This window comes from Sciurus vulgaris (assembly GCF_902686455.1).
Source record: "Sciurus vulgaris genome assembly, chromosome: 7".
NCBI classification, from domain to species: Eukaryota; Metazoa; Chordata; class Mammalia; order Rodentia; family Sciuridae; genus Sciurus; species Sciurus vulgaris.
Window position 1 is genome coordinate 22,192,016 of NC_136467.1, and position 20,092 is coordinate 22,212,107.

Sequence of the window (20,092 nt, forward strand, 5' to 3'; positions counted from 1 at the left end):
TAAAGAAGCTGTGGTATATATATACAATGGAATATTACTCCGTCATAAAGAATGATAAAATTATGGCATTTGCAGGCAAATGGATGAAATTGGAGAATATCATTCTAAGTGAGATAAGCCAATCTCAAAAAATCCAATGATGAATGATCTCGCTGATAAGCAGATGATGACACATAATGGGGGGTGGGAGGGGTTAGTGTTAGGGTTAGGGTTAGGTTTAGGGTGAGGGTTAGGGAGTGGGGCAAGAATGGAGGAAGGAAGGACTGTATAGAGGGAAAAGAGGGGGTGGGAGGGGTGGGGGGGAAGGGAAAAAATAACAGAATGAATCAAACAACATTACCCTATGTAAATTTATAATTACACAAATGGTATGCCTTTACTCCATGTACAAACAGAGAAACAACATGTATCCCATTTGTTTACAATAAAAAAATAAATAAAAAAAAAGAAAAACTGAGTAGACTGGCTTGGTGTGGTGGCGCACACCTGTAACCCTAGCAACTCAGGAGGTTGAGGCAGGAGGATTGCCAAGTTCCAGGTCAGCCTCAGCAACTTAGCAAAGTTCTACAGACTTAGTTAAACTCTGTCACAAAATAAAACATTCACAAAGGGTTGGGGATGTGGCTCAGTGGTCAAGCAACCCTGGGTTCAATCCACGGAACAAAAAAAAAAAAAAAAGTGAGCAACATTTTAATTATTATCAAACATACTAAGGAGAAAACTGAACCTTAAGGAAGATGGCTATATTAGGACCTATGTTTCTGTTTTTATCATTGAATTTACAAGGTAGTTGAAAACTAGCCATTGAAGTTAAAGCTCAGAGTTCACATAGCTGGGGACAAGCAGTGACGGTAATGGGTCACAGTCTTTAATTCCGTGGAGGCCTAGGTGAGTACTGCATGCCATAACCTTGGCTGGGACCAACAGAAGGAGGCCACAGCTGCCACACAATCTCCAAAGGAAATTGTTATTACTTTGAAGCCTACTTTTTTACATTTTGATGTCATTTATCATGAAAATCACCTTTTTCAACTTTTATGCACATCTTCTTAAAATGACTTATGCTATTATTTGACTGTATCTGAATTAACTTGATAAAGCTCTTGATATTTGACTACTACGTTATTTCCAACATTTGGCTTTGATAAACACTGTTCCAGTGAGCAACACATGACTGACTTCCTTTACAATATACTTCTAGAAGTGTAACTGCTAGGTCTGGGTGTATGTGTATTTTAAGTTGTTTTTTTTTTTTTTAAAACATTGAAATTGCTTTTCTGATAGCTTTAAAATTACCACAGGCTAATCATCTCCTGGGAATCATTCACTTTAATCTTTGCTAAATTCACAGGTGATCAATGGCATCCCATGTTTTTTTCATGTAAAGGCTTCTACTTTCATAGACCAATCGGTCACCTCTGTTTCTTCTTTGATCAAGTAACATGGGCAAATCACTTAACTTTTGTGTCAGTTTTTCTGATCTATAAGATGGGGTCTGTAATGCGAACGTTGTGAGGACTTAAAACTTAATTCAAGCAAAGTGTTTGGAACAATCTCTGGTCCACAGAGATTGCAGCCATTAGATACTTTTAAAACTGCCCGTTCATGTCCTTAATTTGTTTTTCTATCTGGGTGTTTACCTTTTTCTTACTGGTTATTAAGAGGTTTTACTACATTAAGGAAATTCATCATCATTTTCCATATACAGTGCAAATAAATATCTCTTTCAGCTTTAAGATTTTCCTTTTCATTTGCTGATGATGGGGCAGGCATGTTTGTTTTTTAGTGCTGGTAGTAGGTTTTTTTTCCTTCTTTTTGAATTTTTTTTTTTTTTTTTGCCATGGAGATGTCTAAAATTCTTATATCATCAAATCTTTTCATCTTAAGCCAGAATAAATCAGAGATCAAATATTGAAATAAGAGACAAACAGCAGAGGAAGCATGTTGCTTAATAACCCTAATTTGTAAGAAAGAAAAGGCTGAACCAATTGGACTCCATTAAAAACTTAACGTTCTTATGTGAAAGGATACTGCAAACAGACTCACGGTGCAAGACAAACATGGGGAAAATATGTGCAAACAAATCAAAGACGTATGAAAGACAAGAGGCAAATCACCGTAACATACTAATCTGTAAGAAACTAGAAAAATAGCCAAAGACTACAAATGTGCAATTCAGAGGAAAAGAACTATAAATGTCCTGACTTCACTCACAATCAAAAAGGGATGGATTTTTTACATAGGGATTTACAAAGATTCTGAAAACTTCTTTTTGCACAATGTTGTAGTCACATTCCATTTCAGAGCACAAGGGGCACCTGGGTGAGGAGGTGAGTGGGAATTGAATTCCTGCAGATGTCCCACTTGTTAAGCCATGGGCCTGCAGGGCTGTCTCATCCAGAGGAAGTGACTTTATTTCTCACAAAGCACAAGAGAGACCCTGATGTACAGCACTATGAGAGTGTGGAAAATAACAATTCTCATACAGTAAATAGCTACGCTGAGAGCGCCTCTTTGGGAGTAATCTGACAAGTTTATAACATAAATCGTCTGAACCAGCAACTTCACTGCTAGGATTTTGTTGATATATATAGATCAAGGTGTTTAGATAAGGATATTCATTTCACCATTGTTCACAACAGTACACACGTGCAAATGAACCCAGAAATGACATAAAAATACGAGCATAAAAGATAAACATATAGGGTTCCAAGTCAGGCATGCTTGAATCCCAGCTTCTCAGGAAGCTGAGGCAGGAGGATTACACGTTATAGGTCAGTCTGGGCAACCGAACAAAGACCCTGGATGAAATTAAGAATTGTAAGAAAGGGCTGGGAATGTAGCTCAGTGGTAGAGCACCCGTGGGTTTAATCCCCAGTACTGCCCCCCCAATAATTAATTAGTTAGTAATATATAGGATTCTTTTAAAGGAAATTTCTATATAGTCACATATTAAAATATTTTTGTTTATAAGAGTCAAGAGACCAATATAGAAATATTTTCAAGTCATATTACATGAAAATCCAAAATACAGAAGAGTAAGTAGAGTGTATGTTGTTTACGTTTTAATAAAGGCACATAATCCCAGGGGCTCGGGAGGCTGAAGCAGGAGGATTGTGAGTTCAAAGCCAGCCTCAGTAACTTAGGGAGGCACTGAGCAACTCAGTGAGACCCTGTCTCTAAATAAAATATAAACAAGAGCTGGGGATGTGGCTCAGTGGTTGAGTGTCACTGAGTTCAAGGCCTGGTCTTTAAAAAAAAAAAAAAAAAACAAAAAAAAAAAACTGCTTGAAATGAAAAAAAAAAAAAAAAACTGATCATGGGGGCTGAGGCTGAGGAATCCAGAAGGAAGTAAACTCATTTATTTTTTTAAAATTTATTTATTTATTTATTTATTTATTTATTTATTTATTTATTGTGAGATAGGGTCTTGCTAAGTTGCCCAGCCTGGCTCCTACTCCCTCCTGCCTCAGCCTCTGCCTCTTGAACGTCTGGGATTACAGGTGTGCAACAGCACCACCATGCCTGGCAGTAAAATCATTTTTATCCCAAATCATCTTGTAATGTTTGACTTTTGACTGTGTGCATACTCTTGTCATTAAAGAAAACAAACTATTTTGCCTCTACAATTTCTTCCTATGCCTGGTTTACAAGGAGATGGAGCAATATTCTGAAAAGGGACTTCAACAAAATTGGAAACTCCAGAAACACAGATAGATACAGGTCCTGTTGTAATCCAGTGTGATCCGCACCCTGGATTCACTTGCTTCCTCGTCTCCTCAAGTGGAGACAGTGGCATTGTATGCCTTTCAACTTAAGGGTTGAGGAAAAGTAACCAAGAAAGGGTCTGTGGCACAAGCGGGGTAGGTGGGAATGAAAACAGGGAAATTGTTACTAGACTCAGACACTGCCTTTCAGATAACGGGGCAAGAGGAACATAATTTCTGAGGTCATAAAAAGAATATTTATGTCTCATTCATATATCATTGCCTTGAAGTAGTCAAGCTAGCCATTGAGAATATTTGTTGGTTCATTCATATATTCAACAAACACTGAGCTCAGTCTTCAAGCCTTGTACATGGCAAAGAAACAAAAGTTTTAGCCTTCCTTGGATATGAGGTCAGAAGGTACTAGAACCACCCTATGCAGATAACCTGTTTAGCCTGTACCTAGAAATAACAGATCCAGTCCTCAATAAAGGAGTGGCAAACCTAATCCAGCATCATCAAAAAAAAAAAAAAAAAAAAAAAATGGACTATACACCATACCCAAATATTTATCCCAGAATGCAAGGCTGCTTTCACATCCCAACATTAATTAATGTCACATGTCATATTAATAGAATGAAGAACAAAAACCATTAATCTCAATAGAGGCAGAAAAAGCCTTTCACAAGATTTGTGTTTTCCAATCCTTTCATGGTAAGATACAAACTAGGAACAGGAGGGAACTTTTAGACAAAGAACATCTATGAAAAAAGTCACAGCTAACATTATACTTAATGGTGACAGACTATTCCACCCCTTAAATGAGGAATAAAACAAAATGTTCACTCCGGCTCCTTCGATTTATTCTAGAGGTTCTAGACAGGGTCATTAGACAAGTAAAGAAAGAAATATTCACACTGGAAAGGAAGAAGTAAAATTTTCTTTCTTTGTACATGACCTTGTATATGAATCTTTTATGTAGTGTGATCTTATGCACAGAAAATCCAAAGGAATCTACTAAAAAACTATTAGAAGTTCAGCAAGGTCCTAAGTTACAAGAGAAATGTACAAAAATCATTTTTTATATTTCTAAACACCAGCAATGAAGATTCTGAAAATGAATTAAGAATAGAATTTCATCTGTAATAGCACCCAAAACAATAAGATACAGAGGGATAACTTTAATAAAGACAAGACCAATACATTGAAAACTATAGAAATGTAGAAAGAACATGTAAAAGATCTAAATAAACAGAAAGACATCTGTGTTAATAGATTAGAAGATTCCATATTGCTAAGATGGTGATATTATCCAAATTGAACTACATATTCAACACATATTTATCAAAATCCCAGTCAAATGATTTTCCACAAGAATGCCAAGATAATTCAATAGGGAAAGAATCATCTCTACAACAAACTTTGCTGGGACAACTGGATATCCAGAAGAATGAAGTTGAAACCCTGCATTATACCATATTAACTCAAAATGTGTCACTGACCTAAATGTAAGAGCTAAAACTACAGAACTCTTAGAAGAAAACATTGGCATATGTCTTCTGGTTTTGGTTGAGCAATGGTTTCTTAGATATGACATCAAAAACAAACAAACAAAAACTCTAAAATTGTGATCTGCAAATCATACTACTGAGCTGAAAAGACAATCAGGAGAACAGAAGAAAATATTCACAAATCAAATTTCTAATAAGAGACTTGCATTCAATACATGTGTTGACTCTAGTTAATTCGAATAATATTTTATCCAAAATTGGGTTTTAAAAACTCAATAACAGGAAGTCAAATTACCCAACTAAAATTAGACAAAGGTTCTGAATAGATATTTTCCCAAAGAAGATATAAAAATGGCCAATAAGCACATAAAAAGAAGCTTAGGGTATGTGGCGGCACATGCCTATAATCCCAGCCACTTGAGAGGTTGAGGCAGGAGGATCATGAGTTCAAAGCTAGCCTCAGCAACTTACAGTTGCTTACAGTTTATTAGAGACAGTGAGACCCTGTCTTTAATAAAATATAAGAAAGGAGTGGGGATGTGGCTCAGTGGTTAAGTGCTCCTGGTACCCCCCCACCCCTGCAAAAAAAAAAAAAAAAGCTTGGTGTCATTAACAGTTAGAGAAAAGCTAATCAAAACCATACTGATGCTGGCTGCAATGGTGTAGACCTGTAATTCCAGCAACTCAGAAGGCTGAGGCAGGAAGATCAGAAGATCAAGGCCAGCCTCAGCAACTCAGCAAGGCTCTCAGCAACTTAGCAAGACCCTGTCTCAAAATAAAATTTAAAAAGATAGGGATGTATCTCAGCAGTAAAATGCCCCTGGGTTCAATCCTCAGTACAAAAAAAAAAAGAAAAAAAAAAAAAAAAAACAAACCACCCACCCAGAAGATACAACTTAGCATTCACAAGGATAGCTCTGGGGGCCGGAAAAATAAAGCAAGACAATAACAAGTGTTGTTGGCAAGGATGTGAAGGATTTGGAACCTTCAAACACTGCTGCAGGGAATAAAAGTGTGCAACTAGTCACTTTGGAAAACTGTCAGTTCCTAAAAAGGTAAAACAGAATTACCTATCATGTGACCCAGCAATTCACTCCCAATTATATACTAAAGAGAAATAAAAACAAATCTTCGCCCATAATTCCTATGTACGGTGTTATTCATAATCACCAAGAAAGTAGAAATAACCCTGATGAATGGATAAATAAAATGTGGTCTACTCATACAGTGGAATATTATTTGGCAACAAAAATAAATGAAGTCCTGATACTACTAAAACATAGCCGGCCCTGAAAACATGCCAACTTAAAGAAGCCATCATAAAATGACACATACCGATTCCACATACATGAAAATAGTCCCAATAAACAAATCTATGGAGACAAACAGTAGGTTAGTATTTAATTAGGGTGGAGAGGGCAGGTGATTAGGGTGGAAACAGGAGCTTACGGTGTCACAACACTGTGACTATGCTAAAAAAACAATTTATTGTACGTGCATAGGTGGACTGTATGGTATGTGGGTTACACGTCAATAAAGTTGTTGTTTTGTTTTTAAGAAGAAATGTGGGTCTGACTGCTTATGTTCAGAAATAGCTTGAGTTCTCATGGAACCCAGAGAAACAGACTTAGAGGGAAAAGAGGAAAAGAGTCTCAAGTCAAAAGAGGAGAAGCAAGCTAAGGCTAGACGGAAGGTAAGATGTTTGACAAAAAGATCAAATGGAGCAAAAAGCGGAAGTGCTGGACAGTGTGCCGGGTAACCCAGACTCCAGCAGTTGTCCACCCAAGTGTCTAAGGTGAGGGCCATGCTAGCACTGTAATCCCCAGCAGGTGGTCCAGACCTAAGCTACAGCCGGGCTGCCCTCAAACAGGACAAGGACCTTCACAGCATTCGTAATGCCAGCTAAACAGCCAACAAGGAGTGAACAGAATACTTGGAAAAGCAGAAGGCTTGACCTTCCCGGGCTCAGAGAAGAACACCAACATCAGTATAAAACTGACCAAATGTTATTTCGCTTTCTGTTTTTATTTAGGATCTGATGACACCACTTCCGGGGAATGGAGCAACTCTCATAGATGGTAGAGATCCGAAGTGGACACCATGAGAAAACTGTTCCACTTCTGAAATATGGTAACTTAAGTTATAACCACTCTCATCTTTCAATGGGCGGACCAAAAGCAAACAAACAAACAAACAAACAAAAAAAAAACCCTTTATTCAGATACCTGCATTGGTTCTTTCAATCTGCATAGACTTTTAATCCACAAAGCCAAGAACCTACAATTTAAGTATAGCACCCTTCTGTGGATATTTCTCTGAAATACCTTTTATCATCAAACCTAAGTTTTTGTTGAAATCGCTTTTTATTAAAATAGATTTCATAATCTGTCCATATGATTAGGCATTTTATTAAAAGTCACAGCACTCTGGGTGTTGTTTGTTTGTTTTTTGTTTTTTTGTTTTTTGCTGTGCTGGGTAAGACGGTTACATTTTAGGATTCTGCTTATTTTTTACACTTCTTTTAGGTAATATTCCTTGATTTTTGCTTTTCTATTAATCACTCCAAAAATGTTTTGTGACAGAAGAACTAAATTAAGGACACTACTTCCTGTCCACCTGTTGTTCTGGAGTGATGATTTAATTCTCTTTGCCAGTACAGAAACTTAAAAATATAACTCTTGCTTGAAATGGAAAGATATCACACTGCTTTAAAGTAAGAAAAAGGAAAGTCTTATTTGCATCAAATACTTTTCTAAACATAAGATCCTAATAAACATCCCCCCAACACACCCACCCAAATCCCTCAAAAGCCATCAACATGGGGTCTTTGGGATGTTTGCAGCAGTATAGCCAGTTCATGATCAGGAAGGGAAGGTGCAGTTCTTTCTGGATTGATTTCTCTTCCTTACCAGAGGATCATTCTTGGGGGCATTAACAGAAGCCTCAGCGAGGCTTAGGATATTTCAGGGAATGAAGCCTGTAACATAAACAAACCCACTGGGGGTGAGGGGTGGGGGCGGGATGGGAGAATGCTATCTAGTTAGACATCCTGGAGCAGATTAATAAACCTTCCTCTGTGCCTTGTCATTTCCTTTCAGCAAGATCCTGTTGATGTTTGCACAATTGAAAAAGTGTATCACATATCTCAATGAACAACGTAAATGGTCCCTTTGAGGTTGCTGGGGTTTTTAAAATTCTTGATGGGAAAATATCAAAATAACTTTCAAATTTATCTCATTATTCAATCACGTGGCACATCACCCAACAGGGTTTATCTCTGTACTGTTGGGGAAATGCCAGAAGTACCTTCCTTCCTTCCTTTTTTTTTAATAAGAAGATGGAAAAAAGAGAAACTGCTAAAACAGGGCATTGTGACTCAGAAACGTCACACACGTTTCCATAAAACGAACAAGAACTATGTTCATGAGATGTTTCCCTAAACTTTATAGTTTGCGTCTAACATAAACAAAACAAGTATGATTTGAAACAATTACGCATTTCTTCTGGTAGTTAGTTATTAAGCATTCAGCGTCCTGCCAGGATAGGAGAAGGCCATAGGCACTTCTCCGAATAACAAACCATAAATCAGTTGACAAGCTTGAAAGAATTCAGTTCTAGTCTGTTAGGAAGCCAAGGGTAAACACAGAAAAACCTGTTGGCATGTTTCTCTTGCTCTCTAAGTTTCGCGTTTTAAAAACACAGTAATACGCAAATGGCGTTTCTCGTAAGTTTCTGGCTCCAAAGTAATCTGGACAAAAACCAAAGCCGAGGAATGTCGCACAGAAATGAGGCCTGTGCCTTTAAGGTAAAATCGGCCAGATCCCAAAAGACATTCCACTTTTCACGACAAAGAGTTTGGCGAGCGCTACCTCTGGGGTTTCTCCGAGGGACTTGGCGGGTCCGAGCGGAACCCGCGGCGTCCGCTAGCCCCGGCCTGTCCCGGGGGCCCCGCCAGCCCCGCGCCCGCGCGGCAGGAGCGCATCGCGCGCGCCGGGACTCACCGCTGCCGGGCTGCGGGGACAGCGTGGAGACCGAGGTCTGGCCCATGGCCAGGGTCGCAGGGCCAGGTCCAGCGATCACGCGGCTCTTTCGGTCCTTCGATCATGGGTCCGCTCCCAGACAGCTTCCCAAGCGCCCCTATCCCCGCCCGAGCCGAGCCGCCCGCCCGGTCCCCGCACCTTCTCCCCAGCGCGGGTCCCCAGCCCGGCCGGCCGCAGCCGGCGCGGCGGATCCAGCCCAGCGGATGCCTGTCATTCCTCTATGCAGATTAGCTGGGGTCAGGGGTCACGGGGAGAAAGGAGGGGGCAAGGGCGATAGGGAGGGGAGGAGGGGCAGTTGGGGGGAGGACAAGCAGCAGAGAGGTCCTGGGGGAGCCCGGGGCAGGGACAGTGGCACCCCCCCCCCCCACCCCGGGGCTGGCAGACTCGCTCCCCCTCAGGGTAGTACAGAACTCAGATTATCAAAATATTCCCCTTTAATTTAAAAGGTTCAATGTCAAATGATCCTTAAGGGCTAAAAGAAAAGGAATTAAAGTACTTAGTCACGGTACTTAATTTAAGAAAATTTGTCTCTTTAAAGCTAGTTCCTTCCTGATACTCTGCAGCACTGCGTTACTGTTGAATGTACATGATGTGTGGTTTGCTCCTTTTAATAATTATCTTCCTTTCAACAAATACGATTAGGGGGAAAAAAAAAAAAACCCTTAATGGCCTCAGGTTGGACAACAAATCTAAATGAGGGCTATCTAAGTGTGAAGTCGCCTAAGTATGTCTACACTTTGCACCGGAACACCGAAATGAGGAGTGTTCACTGTTCCTGTATCTCCAAGAATCACCACAAAACAAAGTGTTTAAAAGGTACAGAAGATGAAAATAATAACAATCTTCCAGAAGCTACTAGCCCCTGAAAACTGAATTAAACCCTACTGTAATATCCTCTTAAATCTTAATTTTCTTAAAACTAGAAATACAAATAAATACTCTGTCTTTACAATCGATGATTAGTATATTGAGTCATTTAGATTAATATATGTTTGGTGCATTAGATGGAATGGTGGTCCATTCCACCTAATGGAAAATTCACTGAGCTGTGAACTGGTATGAGCATCTTTCCAAATGTACACATTTCATAAGAAGTGAAAAACCAAAAACGCAATATACTGGGTCACTTACCCCAGCTTTCATCTTGTGGTTTTTCCTAGTCAACTCTGAATTATTAAAAAAGTATTTAACATATGTATTTTACAAGATATCCAAGTTTTAATACTTTAAACATAATCATTTTCCTAACATTTGTATTATTAAGATCAGGCAGAGCCTCATTTTATTTTTATTTTTGGAAAACTCTTGTCTGTTTCGTTATTGTTAAATAAATTGCTGTATTTTTTCACACCCAAATAGCCCAACCTGTGGTGTGTGGAAGAGTCTTTTCTTAAAGTAGTGTGGTCAATTGTCTCCTTCCCTTTGCCCCCTTCACTCTGAAGAAACCCTGATTTGGGGGGAGGGGGCTGGAAGCAAATCCTCTGTGCATGCTAGGGAAACTGCCACTGAGCTACATCCCTTGCCCAAGAAACCATGATATTTTGAACAAAACAGGACTTAAATCAGAATGTGAGGACAATAAAAAAATTTTCCTTGCAAAATACAAAAACCTGTGTTTGGGGAACACAGGCCCCCTGGGGAGTTCAGCAGTGAAAGTAAGCAATTATATTTGCTTTCTCTTCCATGTCTTTAAGTTGCCCGAAGAAACAAACAAAATAGTTAAATCTAAATTGAGAGGGGGGGAATGTCTTCTTCCCCTCCTATTGACAGAGCTTAACTGATAAAAAAAAAAAAAAAAGGGTCAGTAATTCGAGAAAAGAGACATTAAATCTTTTACATTAAAAATATATAGATAAAATAATCTTAAGAAATCGATAAAAGTTAAACTTTACGGTACAATATTATTTTTTGCTATCACTACTTCTTTTCCTTGAAAAACAATGGTATATCTTTTTTGTCTTTCTCCTACAGGTTCTTATTGTAAACATCAAAGGGTGTTCTACAGTTCTAATTTTTCAGGATTTGCTTAATATATCCATATTTACCTTATACAAGACCTTTCATGATTTCCTAGTTAATATAATCTTTAGCCTCATCTGGGAGTCTTATAATCCCTGATCAGGTTACACAATTTTCTCTGAAACTCTTCCAGTTCCATGACATTATCCTTGAAGCATGTCAACCAAAACGGCGGGAAGTATTCACTAAGGTTTCTTTATAAGGGTGGGACAGTTATTCTGTTTCCACAACTGATGGGGCTTGGTGTTTAAATGCCCCCCCACACCTTTTTTTTTAGATCACAGAACAAGTTATGCTAATGAGGACAGAAAAAAGTCTAAAGAAATCCCTAAATTTCATTTTGAGGTCATAACATAAAGATTGGGTTTATCGTTTAACAAAAGTATTTTAAGATAATTCCTTTCCCCAAATTGTCTCACTCTTGGCTTATTAGAACTCATGCAGCTTTACAAATAGTACTGGGTGTTACTCTCATGAGTTTATAGTTGAACACTGGAAACACTTAATGTCATCTGAAAAATATGATCATTTCTCTGTATACCTCTTTCTAGGGAATTTATAAAAATGCTAAGCAAGATTAGTGCCAATACTAACTCTGAGGAAGCCATCTATTAATAAATCTTCAGCATTTATCACATCAGCCCCACTCTTTGTCCTGTATTGCTAACCCAATCTCTTATCCCGTGATATCCTGGTAAATGCTTAACAGCTGATTTAGGCTGGAAGTGGGAGACAGAAGGCAGCACAATCAATTTGTGATTTCTACCGTTTGCTGATCTCCACCATGTAAATACTCCAACAATGGCCAATTCCACCAACAACCAAACAACTAGCAGAACTGATGTCACTGGCTTGCAGATGTCCTTGGAATGAAAGTTTGGCCCATAAACTTGGATGAGTGTCCTGCAGTGCACCATGACTTCTATCTGGTACCATACACTGCCATTACATCACACCATGACTGAATTTGAGGAAGAGTTTCTATTAAACTTCCCTAAAAATACAGAATAATGGCATTTACTCATTTTTCCACTGGATACCAGTCTAAACATTTTTCAACCCCTGAAAGAACTATGGCTTATTCATTTACTTTCAGAAAGAAATGAAATTGAGGGGATTACTTAGAATTTAGTAATTCTTAGTTCCTTCTGGGAACTTATTGAGGTTTTCTAGTATTTTACCCTACAACACAGATTTTACTGGTTTGTCTGATGTGGGAGTTTTTAAGTTCATCCATCTGGGGTACCCAGAGTGACAAGTGTACTTGTTGTGGACAGAAGTCACTGTATTTGTTAGATAAAAGTTAAAGCAGACATAAACCTAAACTTTACCCACGGAGATTTTGTGGAAAAGTCTTTTCTTACCAGGGCAATGTTCACATTACAGGCACACAATTTGGTAGCTAGAGAAGATGGTTCACAAGGTGCAATGGTTCACCAATGCACCTTGCCAAGTAGCCAAATCTAAACTTGGAGTGGGAGGAAAGAAGTATGAAACTTCCTCCCGGAGAGCCATAGGTGCTATGCTCGCTGGTTCTGGGTCCTCCTGTTATCCAGGGGTGCCCTCTCTGCTAGGACCCATTGTGTTGGGGGTGGAGGCTCATGGCAGATAGAGTCCCAGCAGATGAGATGGGTATCAGGACAGTCGTGGCTTGGGAAGCAACAAGGGCTGACTGTGGCCACATACAGGGACGTGAAGATCACATTAACTGACACCCTTAGTTCTGTATTTGGCCATTAGGATCTAGCTAGTGACGTTTTCCTTGGCTAATGAGAACTCTAGCGATAGAGAACCTGTTCCCAATGAAGGGAAATGAATTATAACTAGACAGTTTCCAAATAAAGGGTTTTTTTCTTCTTTTATTTGTTTGTTTGTTTTTAGACAAGGTTCCACCATTTTGTCCTGGCTGGCTGTGAACTCCTGGGCTCAAGTGATCCTCCTGCCTCAGCTTCCTGAGTAGCTGGAACTATAGGTGCATGTCACTGAGCCTGGCTCTCCAAATAGGATTTTTAAAATTTTATCTGTTTGTTTTCTACATACAATGGTCAGAAAAAAACAAAGGAAACTCATAGATTATCTAAAAACCATCATTTTAGCCATTTATTTTCTTTCCATTATCAGATTTACTAAAAAGCAGTAATCTATCTTTTCTCCCATCCTTTCACAGAATTGCTAGAGGGTAATTTTTTTTTAAGTAATGAGAATTTTTTTTTTAAAACAAGAGGTTCTAATAATCAGGTAAAAGAATACATATATAATCTCAAACTAAACACTGATATGCAAAAGTTTTAAAGTATTCAGGTAGGCTTTTTTATTTCCCCTTTTATTAGAATTTCTTCCAATGTTTTTAAAACTTTGTGTTTCTTCAAAACTTGGGTATGTTTTGTTAGAGGCACACTACTCAGGAAAATATGACCATCTAAAAGTAAACAGAACTTTTACTGGGAATTATACTTTCAGTTGACATTCTGGATCATAACTAGTGTTTACTTTTAAAAATGGACTCTGCCGCATTTGCAAACTAACTACTTATCATACCTTTTATTTTGACAATTCTGAGAGACAGTAGTTTTAACATGATATTAACCGATTTTAAAAAAGAAATATTTTTTAAGGCAAAGACTTACAACTGGGACATTATAGTTATATTAAGCATCAGCAGAAGAGATGACCACATTCCACAAATATTAAGCAGAACAGGAAACCAACCTGTAAGACAAGCTTTTCTTTCCTATTGTTCTCATATTTTTATGTGATTTATTTCCTGAGTTTCCTTCTTCTGCTTGCTCAAACTAACAGGATTAACAAAATACCTTGCCTCTGCCCCGCCCTGACTCAGTCTTTGCAGAGGGCGTGGTGAAGCTCACGTGGGCTTAGTGACCAAGCTGACAGCTGGAAGATTTACTCTGGAAAATAAAGACCTCAAGGCACAGTGCTGGAATTTCCTTTCCCAAAAACTTTCCCTCCACCCTAGGAGGAAAAATGTAAGTTGTTGCTCTTCCTTAAAGCAAAACAAATTACCCATCTATAGCACTTGATGATCTTTAATTTACTAACCACAATATATAGAGAACAGTCCTCAAAGGCATCTTTAATAATATTTACACAAAATAACTGCTTAAAGTCAAGTTGTCCATTGTGTTTTGGTAACTATCATATCCATCCACATACCCTAACGAGATGTCTCACACAAAGAGGGCATTCAGTACTTGAATGTCAAATAAAAGAAAAAGCTCTTATCCTATCTCCTTAATGAGAGAAACTTAATGCATGGACCCCCCCCCAAAAAAAAAAAAATCCTCAGCTGTGGATATATGCATGATTTTGGTAACAGCATGTTGATTCCACAGCAAGAAGATGTTAAGTCCATTAGTGTTTATATATATTGGTTCCTGTACATATTGCTCCATTAAATAATCAGCTAGTCATTCAACTGGAAGTAGATGCAGTATCTTGATGCCTGGACATGAGGAAAAGTGAGAGAGAGAGAGAGAGAGAGAGACCCTTCCCTGGTGGAGTCTCACAGTGGAGGCTGGATGGTGGAAAATGATATTGCAGCTTACTAGTGAAGGATGCTAACAGAGTATCATGGTAGAAGTTTGTTCGTCCCATAGTAAGGATGCACAGTGAATTGGCACAGAGAAGGCTCTGAACTTGACTCATTATTAAATCCACATCTTCCCCACATAGAGCTGGTGAATCATTTTGAAGATACCCCAAGACTGTAGAATTGCCTCCCAAAGGAAGTAAGATTAAAATCTGGTAGTATGCAGTCAGTATTAGCTATATGTATTTGATTATATTTATTTGATTATGTGTTGCAGCTAAACTTATTCCTCAAAGTCTAAAATGTACCCATGTCAAATAAACAGTTCCATGAGTGTTTATAAGCATGTCGAGGGACCATCATCACCATCAGTTTTCAGAAAACTTTGAGAACCCTAGTGCATCCTATCATGCCTTCTTCAGGTGGTCCCTGTCCCACCCTGACCCTCGTCCCATCCTCAGTAACCAGCATCTACGAACCTGCTTTCCATCCCTATAGAAAACTACAGACTTCTCTAAAATTTCATATAAGAAGAACAGCATATGCTGTTTGTCAGTGGCCACTCTCACTTAATGTTTTTGATATTCATCAATGCTGTTCTGCATATCCATATTTTGTTCCTTTTTGTCATAAGTAGTATTCCATTATATGGCTCTATAGAAGTTGACTTATCCATTTCCTCATTAATGGACATTTGAGTGATAACTGTGTCTGAATGTATTCCAATTCTATGAAAATACATTGGATCTATATTGGATTATATGTATGATAGTCCTATATGAACAAGATTGATTTATTGGTTCATCATTCATTTAACAAATATTTATGATAAAATTCTTCTATTCTAGGTATTTGGGATACAGAGTTACACAAAAAGCAAAATGCCCACACTCACAGAGCTTACAGCCTAATGAAAGGAAAAAAGTAAGTGACAAACATAAATCAGAAATATATGGAAATTCAGAACATCAAAAGTGTTAAGTAAAAAAAAAAAAAAGTGTTAAGTAGTAGAGAAGGATATAAGAGAGGTTGGATTGGCATGTGGTGGTAACAGTAGTCTTCTCTGAGAAGAGGAAGTGGTGGAGTTAACCATTGGCTAGCTGGGGGAAGAGCGCTCTAAGCAGAAAAGACAATTAATGTAAAGACAGGCGCCTGGCATATGTTTGAGGACCTTAAGAGGGCCAGTGAGGTTGGAGGAGAGCAAGTGTGACAGAGATAAGGAGAAGGGATTCATAAACCACGCAGGACCTTGCAGTTGACTATAAAGTCTTCAGTTTTAAGTACAAGAAAGAGGAAGAAGTGATGACAGCTTTAAGCAAAGTCCTGACATGATCTGGCTCATGTTTTATGATCACTGTGGCTTCCATCCAGAGAACAGAGGAGACAAGTTTGGAAGCAAGGAGATAGAGACTACAAAACGATGGTGGCTTGGACCAGTAAGAGGCAGCGGGAGTGGGAAATGTACCTGCACACAGGTCACATGTTGAAGGAAGAGCCACATTTTTTTCATGGATTATAAGTGAGGTGTAGGGGAAAACACAGGGAGCAAGAAGGACTTGAAATTTTTTCCCAAGCCATTGGAAGGATCCAGTGGCCACTAATTAAACTAGGACCACAATGAGTGGAGTAGTTGTGAAGTGGAAAATTAGAAGTTTGGGTTGAAGATGTCCACTAGACACCCAAATGGACAATGAAAACAATCATGTATCTCCAAGAGTGAAAAAGCACATCCTAGTGAAACTGAGTATGAAAAATGAAGGGAAGAAACGTTCTAAATAGTAGGTAGGAAAGACAGAACCACTTCAAAGAAACACAGTGAATCCACGAACTTAACAGAATTCTATTTCCCCTAGTAATAGGAAAATAACCATCAATTTAGAATTCCGTACCAAGGGAAACAATATTCACTCAATCAACCACTTGCTAAAGGTGATTAATTGCTAAAAACTTCTACAGAATATTCCTCAGCAAGAAAGAAAGAAACCTAGAGGTTCAAAGTCCCACGCAAGAAATAGCAGTAACATACAAAGTCATCCAAGGATGGTGCATTTAATGAACTACTGGCTGTGCAAGATGGAAAGGGAGTCAGAAAATTGTTAGCATGTAGTAAGATTTTGATTTTGATCAGGAGGATGGATTACTAAATAATGTTTAGACTTAGGAGACTTTATTGTTTCAAATAATAAGAAAAGCAATAATAAACCTCCAAATCAATCAGTAAAAGAAAAAGAAGGGAAGTTTTACTAATCCAAATAGGTAGTAAATAAAATGAGAGAAAAAAATTGAAGAAAAGCATATTTAAAAAGATGACATACATTAAGACAGTCGAGTAAGTCTAAATCAGGAATCTCAGGATATGTCAAAAGAATAAACTTTCTTTTTAAAAAAAGTTTATGTTTTATTTTTTATTTTTTTGATTCATTTTCTTATTTAGTGATGGGGCGTCAATGATTGGAAGGGACACACAACACATACGACACAACTCTCTATCCACCAATTGTAAAAGACATTCCCTGAAGGGCAAGAACTGAAAATAAAAATAAGAAAAATAAATACCAAGTAACTACTAAAATACTCATGTATCAACATTAATAGATTAATTAAAATTATAGGCAAAATAATAGCTTAGGGTGACCCATTACAATGAAAGAAAGAATAATTCCATAAGATAAAAAGTCATCAACTAGTATGCCTCTGACATCAGAACCCTGACATAGATAAAGCAAAAACAGAATTTCAAGGATAAGTGAATAGATATACAATAATATGGAGAGATTTTAACATCCCATCAAAAAGTTAATATGATCAAGAAAGCAAAACTTTTTTTTTTATTGTTTGCTCTATTTAGTTACACATGAAAGCAGAATGCATTTTGATTCATTGTACACAAATGGAGTGCAACTTTTCATTTCTCTGAATATATGATGTGGAGTCACACTATTCATGTGATCATACACGCACATAGGGTAACGATGTTTGACTCATTCCACCATCTTTCCTTCCCCCTGCCCCCTCCACTCCCAGCAAAACATTTTTAAGGTTGTGTATTTGAATGATCCAATTGGCCAAACTTGATGTCATAGATATATGTAGAGACTGGGACTCAAGAAATAGCAAGTAAAGGGACCAGATGCTGTTCTGTGGTAGAGCACTTACCTGGCATGCACAAGGCCCTGGGTTCAATAATGATAAAAGAAAAAAAAAAAAAAAAAAAAAAAAAAAAAAAGGCAAGAGGAAAGAGCCAGTACACATTGAGTAAATACTGGATCATAAGAGAAATCTCAATTTGAATTTTAAAGAATTTATATTACACAATTTACACAATCCCCAATCTCTGGCTATAATTCCATTAAATGAGAAATCAATAAGAAAAACATAATTAGAAATAAAAACTCCACTATGCAATTTTAAAAACTGGAAAAAAAAGTACAAAACCACACTAAATAACATGTGAAATAAAACTGTAATTTATGAGTTATTTAGGACTAAACAACTATGAAAATACTACAAAATCTGTGGGGTGAAGCTAACATAGTAATTAGAGATATATTTAAAATCTTAACTGCATTTATTAAAATACAAGAAGCATTTATTCAAGGAGGATTAATATAATCACACAAAGAAATTAAGTAAGTATTAAATAGTTGAAGCTGAAAAAAAGGAGGGAAAAAGAAAAACAGATTAAGAAAGGGAATAATAGAAATGAGGGCAGAAATAAAATGGATCTAAAAATCCAGAGACACAATATCCCTGCCTTGGCATATTTAGTGCTTTGATTCATCTCAGTGAAAAGCAAGGGTTGACTCAGTATATTAAGGGAATGCCCCACATCTATGAATTGAAAAAGTAATTGAATACAGGTGAAGACAATTTAAGATGAAAGTCAGAATTACCTGGTAGTTACAAGAACTGAAACATCACTAGTAGGAAGGAGATTTAAAACTTACTGTTTTGCTTTCACGGGAAAATACAGATGCGTTTTAATATCACTTAAACCACTTTCCTTATTAAATAGCTCAGCATTCAATAATGAGACAATGAGACACAGTCACTGCTTATTTTTATTTTCTTTAAATATGTTTCTGTCATATATATATATATATATATTTTTTTTTTATTTGTAGTACAATTGTGTCTTTAAAACTCCAAATGACATCTTAGGAGAATCACAAACAAAATAAGTAGTTTTCTTAGCTAGACTTAACTTCAACTTTCTTTACTTTTATGTTCCTGAAATTTTAAAACAGGAAAAGGAAAAAAAAAGGTACAAGGTTAGTTCCTTAAAAAATACTTGGTTTTTTTAAGGACATAAATCTAAACCTAAGAAATGCCTCCAAGTAAAACAACCCTCTAGGGAAAGCTGAACATATTGAAGAGACTTTTTAATATAAAATGGATTTCAGTAACTGCAAATGACTTCTCAATTAGGGAAGGTTGACACATTCTCTAAACAGGTGATAAAGATGGGATCCAGGAGGGGAGGCAGCCTAGCAGCTAGCAGGTGTTCTGACTTAATCTTTCATCAAAACAAGATTTATTCAGGGAGAAATCATATAATCACACAATTAAGAAGTGGACATAAAAAATCGCCATTTTAAATCTATTCATGCTCCCCAGTGCAATGAGACTCTTTCACTGAAGGTTTTTCCTTTCCTAGCTTCTTCAAGTAGAGGGCCTTTAGTTTTGAGAATGCACAAGGGAAGGTCTTAGAAGTTAGGAAAGGGCCTGGTAGATGATAAGAAAAAAAAATCTTTTTATGAGAGGTTTTTATTTTATTTGCAAAACTGTTGCTATACTTCAAAAGATTGGTTTATTTATTTAGCAGGAGAAAATGTTGTAGATTTCCCTTTGCTATAAATACTCCACACATAAAGCCTCAACGATTCTACTGTTTCTTCTGACGATTTGATTTCGTTTCTGTAGACATGTATACTGTGTTGTAAACCAGTGGCACACCCAGTGATTTGTTTCTGTGAACCAGTGCTAAAAATAATATTCAACTACATTTACTAAGAAAACAGTCTAGACGGAGACAGACATCATTACCCTGTGTACATGGATGATTACATGAGTGGTGTGAATCTACATAATGTACAACCATAGAAATGAAAAGTTGTATCCCATTTGTGTACAATGAATCAAAATGCAGTCTGTAAAAATAAAAATAAAGATCCAGACCAAAAAAAAAAAAAAAAAAAAAGAAAACAGCTTACCTTAACATGGGTTTCCCACCGTAGTCTGTGATTTTAGGGTGATTATTTTTACTTT

The 20,092-nt window shown here is 37.4% G+C and overlaps 1 protein-coding gene across 11 annotated transcripts in view; it reads right to left on the bottom strand.

Moving 5' to 3' along the window:
- Positions 1–20,092, bottom strand: part of PHACTR2 (phosphatase and actin regulator 2) — a gene marked incomplete at its 3' end in the record, with an annotated part of 255,283 nt that overhangs the window by 120,414 nt on the left and 114,777 nt on the right. Inside the window, exon 1 of one of the 11 annotated variants that reach the window (XM_079146845.1) lies at positions 9,220–9,434. The exons of 7 other annotated variants lie outside the window; for them this stretch is intronic. In XM_079146845.1, the coding sequence (XP_079002971.1) occupies positions 9,220–9,265 (46 nt within the window). In that variant the 5' untranslated portion in view covers positions 9,266–9,434. Of the gene's footprint in view, positions 1–9,219; positions 9,436–20,092 lie in introns of those variants that run through there. 3 more of the 11 variants (XM_079146846.1, XM_079146843.1, XM_079146851.1) reach the window with 3 other exon arrangements.